At 37.0% G+C, this 9,817-nt stretch overlaps 1 protein-coding gene across 1 annotated transcript; it reads right to left on the bottom strand.

Moving 5' to 3' along the window:
* Positions 1-1,980: 1,980 nt before the first annotated feature.
* On the bottom strand, positions 1,981-5,475 carry LOC134843844 (zinc finger CCCH domain-containing protein 15 homolog). Its single transcript, XM_063860148.1, has 2 exons — positions 5,350-5,475; positions 1,981-3,384 (listed from the first exon to the last, which is right to left on the bottom strand). Exons 1-2 carry the CDS (start codon positions 5,470-5,472, stop codon positions 2,218-2,220), a joined length of 1,290 nt encoding a protein of 429 aa, XP_063716218.1. The 5' UTR covers positions 5,473-5,475; the 3' UTR covers positions 1,981-2,217.
* Positions 5,476-9,817: the final 4,342 nt, after the last annotated feature.

The following is a 9,817-nucleotide window of genomic DNA, read 5'->3' as shown; positions in this document are numbered from 1 at the left end:
GGCTTCTCAGAGAGACCTCTTTCCGGTCAGCATGTTCTTCCTCCCATGCCTCAAGGGTATCTCTCTCTGACTTCCACAATTTTTCGGTACTTTTTTCAGTCTTTCACTACTTCCTCCGCTAAATCTGGGTCCACGATCGCTTCTTTCATAAATTTTCTACAGTAGCTGATGGCTGTTTGCCTCTGCTTTTGTGGTGGACTTCTATTTCTTTGCCGCCGGGCCACCCTAAAACTAATTGTTTTGTTAGCAGTGTGTTATCCATTAGCAACACGTGTCCGATTCTCCGTAGGGTCCTGTTTTCAATCTTCATTCTGCTGCTGTGAACTTTCAGACTTTTTCTTACTCCGTACATGTTCAAGTGTTCTTCGGCCATTTGTTTTAGCGGTTCTTTCTGTTTATTGCTCCAAATGTGTCTGTAAAGCTTGTCAGCCTCTTTTTTGTAGTTTGTGGACTTTGGAGTTGTCCCAAGGGCGTATCGCACAGTCGAATAGCCCCGCAGCTTCCACTGTGGCTTCTACAATTTTGGCTTGTACACTTTTTGGTAGCTTCGAGTGTTTCAGCTAACTCCTTACACTGAATGATGCTTTTCTCATTCGTTCCACCATTTTATTAGTGTCCGTTTCCCTGTTGCAGTACGATCCTAGATTACGTATCTCGTTTTCTTCTCCAAAGCTTAAGTTTTCTTCTTTGTCTGGGTGGCATGTTTTTTCGACCCGTTCCATGATTCCCATTATTTTTTTATCTTGCCTGTGTGTATTTCCGATTCTCTTCCGACGATGGTGATGTCGTCCGCGAACATAACGTCCGTTATGTTTAGCTTAGCCGTCGCTGAGTTTGCACTCAGCCCGTTTTGTATCTTGAGGTGGATACGAGTTTCCAGGTGTCCACTGCCAAGGTACTCCGATCTCTCCTTGCTTATCTTTCTTGCGTTCAGCGTTTGCTAACTCCATTGTTCTTGCATGGTAGATATTTAAAAAAACCGGGGATGTGGCATCCCCCTCCCTGAGGCCTCTCCGGGGTTTCCAGCTTGATTGTTGATGATTCTCGTTGATTGTCGAGAAATTTTTAAAGCCAGTTTCAACTAGCAAATAAAAACACCAGGGCAGAAATCCTTTAAGTCGAAAAGAAAAACTTATTAAAAGTTTTTGAGTCCCCCTCTGCTTCAAAACATGAAAATGTATACAAAAAATTCTCTCGCTCATCAAAAAACACAATATGATGCCAATATGCGGATATAACATAAGCAGCAACCTTATCAAGCAAAAAAATAGAGAAATTAGGTGGATATAACATAAGCCGGGTCCTAACAAGCAAAAAATATTTAGAAGTAGAGAACCAATATAGAAAGCAGAATTTGAAAAAAAAAATTGTCATTTAAAATGCAGTTATAATCAAAAATTTTCTGTTGGTTGAAAAAAGTACAGATTTTGAGATCACCATTAATTTAAGTCATCATGTGACACAAAGTTCTTTACGATAGAAACTCTAGTACCCGGTTGCAACACACTTGTTATCGCAAGTGTAATGATTGACATTTTTCTTTATAACAAACCCATTAGAAAAAACTGCATCAATGCTTCGTTTTTTCAGCAGGAAATTCTGCCAATTTAAAACTCTTTCAAAACTTGATGAAGTCATCATCTTCAAAACTTGGCTTCCTTTGAGAAAAGTAATTTCAATTGAGCTTAAAAATCAAAATTCAAACCGCGATACACCCAATTCAAGCGTGATCAAATAACACGACTATCTCCTGAAAAATACGACAACCCATTTCTTTCATCACACTTAAAAACTCACTTCGTTAATTATCATTTAGAAAAAATATATTTCCCAATCGTAAGAGACTTGTTGCTCGCGCACGTGTTATAACATCGAGATTCGACTAATCAATTGATCTAGAGGGTTCAAATGTGCATTTAAACTTTGCTACATTCATTTTGTGAACTAGTTTTTGGAGGCCCTACAAAAATGAAAACAAAATTTTTGATACGTTTTGAATTAACATTTCCACATTGGATCCAAATAATTAGTTCAAGAACCTCAAAAGGTGCTGCATTGACCTGACACGTATATGGAAACTGCTCAGTAACTGCTTTTTATTATTTTACCTAGAATCATTATGAAACCATGGTTCTAGGAAACACATTAATCGTCTCAAAAAAATTAGGTCAAATTTTAAAAAGCAGTAACTTCGGTCACAATTAAGATCAGTTCAAATCAGTTCGTTTCCTCATCTTCATCATCATCGTCACTTAAATCAAGGTCATCAAGCTGATTTAACTCCTGAGCAAACAAGTCTTCGTCAATTTCCATAGTCGCTCCGTTACTAGAACTTGTTCCTGGTTGTTCATCCGCTGGTAATGAAACCGCCGGATTGTAACTTGAAGGTGAGCCAGCACCATTAGCCGTCTTTGAGCTGCTGGCTTTATCAGACTTGCCATTTTCAGTTTTGCCGTTCATTTCAGGTTTCGCATCCTTTTGGCTTTTTGAAGCCTTCTCGCCTGCGAGTTGCTTGGCCAGCTCTGCCTCGTTCTCTTCAATAATCTGCATCGAAAACTCCTCGAGATTAATTTCCCTGACCGGGCCCGAAGCTCCATCAGCGCCATCTTCGCGCTTGTAATCAAATACCTGTCCGTCGCCTCCCGCTTCGTCGTCCTTGTACCCCTGCTCTTGTGATGATTGAAAAGTAAACATTTCGCGCCCGCTCAGACCTTGCGTCTTGTCTTTTTTGAAATCCGCCTGTTTCTTGGCAGTTTCTGTAACTTGCTTCTCGGCGCGTTCCTTAAGTTTCTTTTTCTTCCAGATCAAAAATGTTTCCAGAGTTATTTTCGTTGTGTCTGAAATCATAGCACGCTCTTTCTCAATTAAATCTTCCAGAGATATCTGATTTTCTTCCTCGTCTTCATCCTTCTTCTGGTTTTTCAAAACGTAACCCTCCGGTAATGCGTGTCTATACTTGCACTGATTTCCTCCATTTGGGCATTGCCAAAACCATCCGTATAGCTTCTTTTCAACAGCTTCTAAGAAATGTTTGCAAACGATATCAGTTTTACTTGGATCATCACTGGCTAAAAATGTTTCAGGTTGCAGTGGACCCAATTGCGCGTCTCGTTTATCTTCATAAATATTGATCTTCTGTGTCTTTCTGTTCACGTTCAAATCATGAGAAAATTTACACTTATCTCCTTTTGTGCACTTAGCTTTCTTAAACATTTCACATACTATGGACTTTGGGTCAACGCCTTTGGGCGCGGTTTGCTCGACTGATTTGAAAAGTTCGTTCAATTCATCGAGTTCTTTCTGTTTGCGGTCCTTTTCTTTCTTCTTTTGTAGCTCTAAGTCTTTCTCTTTCGACGTCGACTGTTGTTTCACTTGACTTTGCACCTAAAAAATTCCTTGTAAAATTACTATCAAAACGTTCAGATAATCGCAACTCGTTTTAGAAATTCGGATATCTACATCAATTCCAAGATAGATGCAGTCCAGCAAGATGCAGTTCATTGAAAAATAGAAAAATAGTTGTTGCAAACTTATTAATTTAACAAAAGCTTTTGATACTATGAACCACGCGATGACAATGCACCTGCTTCGAAAATGCTTAATTTCCGGATTGAGAGAAAAATCGTTACTTTAAAATCTTATCTAGATAACCGCTACTAATATGCTCAAATAAACCAAGGAAAGAGTACTCCAAGGAAAACCAAGGAAAAAAAGTGTGGAGTCCCTCAGTGATCACTTCTAGATTTACTTTTATTTCGATCTTTGATCTCTAATTATACTACCGGATGGGCCGGTTAAACGTTGTATTTTCTTTAACAAAATGATAAATCCTAGTTTGACCATCTTATTGTAAAGTAATAAGAGTCAAACTAGGCTATATCATTTTGTTCAAGAGAACACAACGCCCAGCAAAAAATTAGGTAATCTTGTTCTTAAACTTACAGACTAATACTTACAAGTATAGATAACATACAATGTAAAGGGTTAAAATGCGCACTTTAACTTCGCTGTATTCATTTTGTGAAGTAGTTTTGGCGGCCGTACAAAAATTAAAACAAAATTTTTATACGTTTTGAAGTAGCATTTCCTCATTGGATCCAAATAATTAATTCAAGAAACTCAAAAGGTGCTGCATCGACCCTACACATATATGAAAACTGTTCAGCAACTGCTTTTTTTCAATTTACTACGAATAATTTCATAACCATGGTTCAAGGAAGCACATTAATCATTTCAAAAAGAAATGAGTGAAAATTTAAAAGAGAGTAACTTCGATCACAATTTAGATCAATTCAAATCAGCTCGTTTCTTCATCTTCGTCATCCTCGTAACTTAAATCAAGATTTAGAGCAGTATTATAAGGATTAGAGCAGTCGGATTAGAATGCACAAAAAGACGATCTTATTCATAAACTTAGAGACCTATACCTACAACTATACATAACATACAAGTATAGATGTGAACAATTTCTTAACATCAAAAGAAATAAGTAAGCACCTTCTCAGTGAAATACGGATTAGAACATAACCAGCAAGATCTATATTCAATAACAATAACAAAACAAGTGAGCAAGTTAGACTTCTTTTCATTACAATAGTCAATAGACAAAATCATTTTGTTAAAGATAGTACAATGTCCAGTAAAAACATTGCAGTCTTGCTCATAAACTTAGAGACCAATCACTGCAACATTTATGGTAAGAATTTGATTGACCTTTTTTTATGGAAAATAACTTATTTATTTCATGATAAGAAAAAAAATGATAGTCTGTCTTTATGATTTTGATCTACATCGTTTTTTTCCAATTCAGCAAAAACGGTTTTTTTTGTGAATTTTAGGGTTCAACTGAATTTAAGCAAAAATTTGGATTTTGCTCTCAGAAAATTTCCAAATTGCTCTGAGGATGATCAGGCGTATAGCTCTACGATGACCATTCGAATCGGCGCCACCAAACCAACATTGTTGATTTATAATGAGTAAGTTCTGTGATGTACTCGGTTCGTAAACGAAATTATTCACATATATTATACGTAAGCGAAACTTAACATAAAGACAGGGGATACAAAAACATAGAAAGCCAAACTTTTTGACAAAAAATAATACGAAAGCCGCTAAGTGTGAAATCTTTTTAAATGTCAGAAAATAATTTTTACGAAAACTTTCAGTCGACTTGTCCAAAAAGTGAAAACTGAAATTATGCTCATGCGGAGTTGGCAAAAATACAACATAAACAAATTGTGAGTTCAATGGGTATCCTAAACACATACATGCTCTAAATCTGTCTAATGGATGACGAAAACAAAATTGTATTACATTAAACTCTTGTTCCTCTTTGGTAATTTGACTGACCTGTTGAATGAACTTCTGCTGTTTCGCCCCTTTTTTATTCTTCAGTCCAAATGTCTTGTCCTCTATCACCTTCTCCTTCTGCTTGTTTTCTGTCTTTTTGCTAGGCTGGTTTTTCGGAGGCATGGTTAATCTGGAAAAATCAGACATGCCAAAAAGCTCTTAAGCTCAAAAATTAAACAATCGCGCGTGGTATAGTTACAACCCTACAAAACAGCGCATAATACAATTTTAGGAAAAAAACTACTTTGCCTCGAGCAAGATAACTAAATTTGTGGGTCGAGCAAAACCGGTTTGAAAGATTGCCTTCTCGTCAGTTTGGAGCGAAATGAACAGCTTTTAATAAAGATATGAACACCTCGCTCTCAGCTGTGGAACAGTAGTTTTTAAAGCTTTTAAAGCTCCATTGCCGCTTTCCCAGCTTCAAGAAAGGCAAAAAATGAATCCGAAAAAAGTTTATCTGTGCAAATCACGCACAAAAAAGTTGTGCTGTATTTAATAGGTGGCAGAAGTCTCTACAAAAGTCTTTACAAAAAATAAACAGTTCCACCGCGGGAATCGCACCTAAGCGTAAACAATCTTACACTTGAACATAACCTCCACACAAGTGAATCAAAATTGATCTAATTTATTTATCTGATCACTAACAGAAACGGTGGGTCTTTTCTGTTATACGGCCCAAAATTGCCAAACTGTTATTTTGTTTTGACTAGAAAACATGATTTTTCTTTCGCATGAATTAATTTCAACTAATCAGATTTGATAATTCTTGTCCAACTAGGGGCCCAGATAAAGCTGAAGGTTAATGTTTGATAATTATGAATTTGTTGTAGTGATGCGGGATGGAATGGGTAATTCCAAAAACTGTGCTTCACCCAAAACTATAAGAGTATAAAGGAGTAAACGTTTTGAGAATATGGAATTTTCCCAAAATAAAAACATTTTCCGTACAAACTTAGAGGCCCAGCCGCTTATACACGGAGGCTTCCTTTAACTTGTATCCTCGACGAAACCATTGATATCACATTCGGCTGAGTAGTTTTCGAGAAAAAAAAACTTAAATAAACGGAAAATAAATCAAAACTTTTCTGAGGGCCATAATTTTTTAATGGAAAATTTGGACGTCACCGCTTTAAGCGGGTAGCTAAATTCAAATTTTTCTTTTGATGAACCCAAAATCTCATATTTGGGATAGTAGTTTTCGACAAAAGACAAAAAATTTGATAAAACGGTCAAAAAGTTTGGGCTTAATTGCTAAAGCACGGATTTAGTAAAGTTGGTTTCGAGACAAGTCAAAAAGTTTCAAAATTTGACTTTTCCGAGGGCCATAACTTTTCGTGTAGAAATACTGGGCGTAGCCACATATGCAGGGGAGCTTCCCACAGCCTGTTTCTTTCGACTGAATTTAAAATCTCAGATTTGAGAGGGTATTTTTTGAGACAAGAAGAAAAATGGTTTTTACGAGGACCCTAAATTTTTGTTGAAAATAAATTCGGCTTAATTGTTAATGCAGGGGAGCTTTCCACAACTCGTTTTTAACAGTGAACGAAAAAACTCAGATTTGGAAGTGACTTTTCGATAAAAGCCAAAAATTTGAAAAAAAAAAACGGTCAAATTATCAAAATTCGAGGGCCATCGCTAACTTTTCGCGTAAAAAAAACTGGGTGTAGCCGCATATGCAGGTGAGCAGGGGCGGATTTGAGGGAGGCGGGCGTACGCCAAACCCCTCCCTCAGGGATTCGACCCCCTGCCGACCAAAAGGGTCACCCTTTGGTTCTTTTTAAGAGACCAATTTTTTGCAGGTGGACCCTTAAATTTTTATCAAGGCGCCAATATATACTATTTACGAGAGAGGAAAGTGCGCCGAAAAAACGCAGTTTTTTTGGTCAAAATTTGAATATTTTTTAAATCCAAATACGGTCATCTAGTGTTCTGGGAGCTAATTTTTGCGAAAACCCTCCCCCTTCACCCTCGAGAAAATCCTAGATCTTAACTTTTTGTCTAAAACTTTTGTGTTTATTTGGGGGAGCCTCCCACAACCCATCTTTTTGATTGGAGTCGAAATCTCAGATTTGGGAGTGCTAGTTTTCGAGAAAATTAAAAAATCTTTAAATTTAGGTCAAATATTCTCCCACAGACTGTTTGAAAATCGGTAGAGTAGTTTTTTGAGAATAACTAAGTATTTTGAGAAAAGCCAAAATTTTTTTCAAAGCGTCTCAAAAATAATAATAATAAAAAATCCGATCCCATACAATTTCATATCTGTTATTTATCAAACAGGAATTATCTCAACAACGAAAAGACCAGTAACAACTACAAAACAGATCATTAATAGAAAATACCCGATACTGTCATCACTCACTATCAATTCACTACTACAGTAAATCACTATAACAAAAATCACATCTCTTCTTAGATTTCATTTCGGAATACATTGAGAAGATGTCGCAGTCAGTTAGGAGCAAACCTTTCGAATATATCGGCCAACCCCACGTTTCTTTCAGGCGTTCTAGCAAATAGACTGTTTCAAAACTGAACCTTTGGCTCATGTATAAAATATCAAAATCAAAGATGATAACTTTGATATTTCTTGACGCAAAAAGACTTTCATTATCGTTAAGCCAATGTACAACTTCACATTCAAAATCCTCTGACTCTTTCGAAGACATGCTTACAGAACCTTTTAAAAGTAAGTCCACGACTTGTAATTGTTGCTGTTTTTCAATCATTTGGGCAATGATTTTCAAGTACTTCGAGTAATTCTTCTTCTTCATTTTTCCGGATGAAGCAATTCTCACGGCCTTCAAGTCGACCAAACTAATTTCATCAATAACACTGATATCTGTCAATTCAGGAGATTCACAGATTCTGATAGATAGATAAGGGAATTGGTTCCGATTCAAATTAACACAGTTCGACAGAACTTGAAAGTCCAATTCTATGCTTTGACAAGAGCGGGGTAATTTATCCAAACCCAAATTTTGGGGTTTCTGGGACAGTTTTTTGGAGTGAACGATAACTGAAAACAAGTTAGGAAAGAGACTGGCAATAAACTCACCAAAATTTTCAGACGTGTCTTCTTGATTTCGCAACCTTAACACTTTTAGATTCGGTAACGCAAACGAAACTTTTTTCTGTGGAATCATCAAAGTATTTATTGATAAATAGCACAGAAACTGCATATGACGTAAGGCCCCAATTTGCATTAGGCTACAAAAATCTCCTTTGATACTTTTCAGAAAAACCAAAGGCTGCAAAACTTCTAACAAATCGAAAGAACAGTCGAAGTAAAAAGTAGTATCTGCTACATGCACGGTTTTTGCTAATTCTTTAAGGATTATCTTCACTAGCCTGATATTCCCACAGTCAACACTGAATTCGACTTTATTGTTGAAAGATGCCAATTTTTGAGATACTTGAATGACAAGATCCAAATAAGATTCATCCTCACGGCGACTCGGTTCACATGCATCTTGTATATTTAATTCCAACAAAACCATTTTTAAATGAGCTCGAAAATAATTTTCCAGGTCATTTAAAATCCTTAAGAAATCTTCAACAGCTTCATGAGACCCGTAAAATTCAAAATTGGTACTGATTTCCAGCCTCAGCTTCGTAATTTTCCATTGGGGATGGGCTTTCATTAAAGAAACTAGCTTTCCATGGTCTGAACGAAACACGTTGTACGCATCAAAAAAAATTGGATTTCCATCTGTTAAGATAACCGATATTTCTAGCTTTAAGGCCATTTGCTTGATAAGTGTGTTCCATTTGGCACAGGTAAGCTTCAAAGCGCAAATATCCTTTAATTCCGAAGCAACTTTGGGAGGGCGACTTGAAGACAGAAGCTGGCATATGTACTGCAAAATATGGACTGGAAGGTCTAAAAATGTCAAGGCGCTCATTTGATCAGAAAGCAAAACCAACCTGAAACCATCTTCCAAATCGGTATGTCAATATTTAACCCACGCCTTGCAGGCAATTCGTAGCTACTGAGCTCTATGAAAACTGATCTCTATGAACTCATCGCCAATAGCTTAATTGATGTAATAAATTTTTTTTTATTGTCTTAACTTATAAGAACTTTTGAGACCAACCAAATCATAACTGATGCATCACTGGTTGAGGCTTATTAAATTGAGGAACCCGGGAAAAACACCGGAATACGAAGTTCCTTCAAGTTAAGTGGTCAGAAAAAGAAATTCATTTGCCAGAACTTCACTAGCTGGATGGACTGCCAGATGATTGATGGCTGGCTGAGATGAGAGGATCAATGGATGGACGTATAGATTGTAGGAAGAGTGAAGGGCTAGATGGATGGATGGCTGGTCGGATGGCTAGATGAATGAATGGCTGTTTGGATAGATCAATCCATTGGATAGTTAAATGGCTGGACGGACGGGTGAATAGATGAATTATGGCTGTTTGAATGGAAAGCCGGTTGAGTGGATGCATGGGAGTACGGAGAGGG

This window comes from Symsagittifera roscoffensis, chromosome 4, assembly GCF_963678635.1.
Source record: "Symsagittifera roscoffensis chromosome 4, txSymRosc1.1, whole genome shotgun sequence".
In the NCBI taxonomy this organism is placed as follows: Eukaryota; Metazoa; Xenacoelomorpha; order Acoela; family Convolutidae; genus Symsagittifera; species Symsagittifera roscoffensis.
The sequence above is the reverse complement of the archived record's forward strand: the minus strand, read 5'-3'. Positions and strand labels throughout refer to the sequence as shown.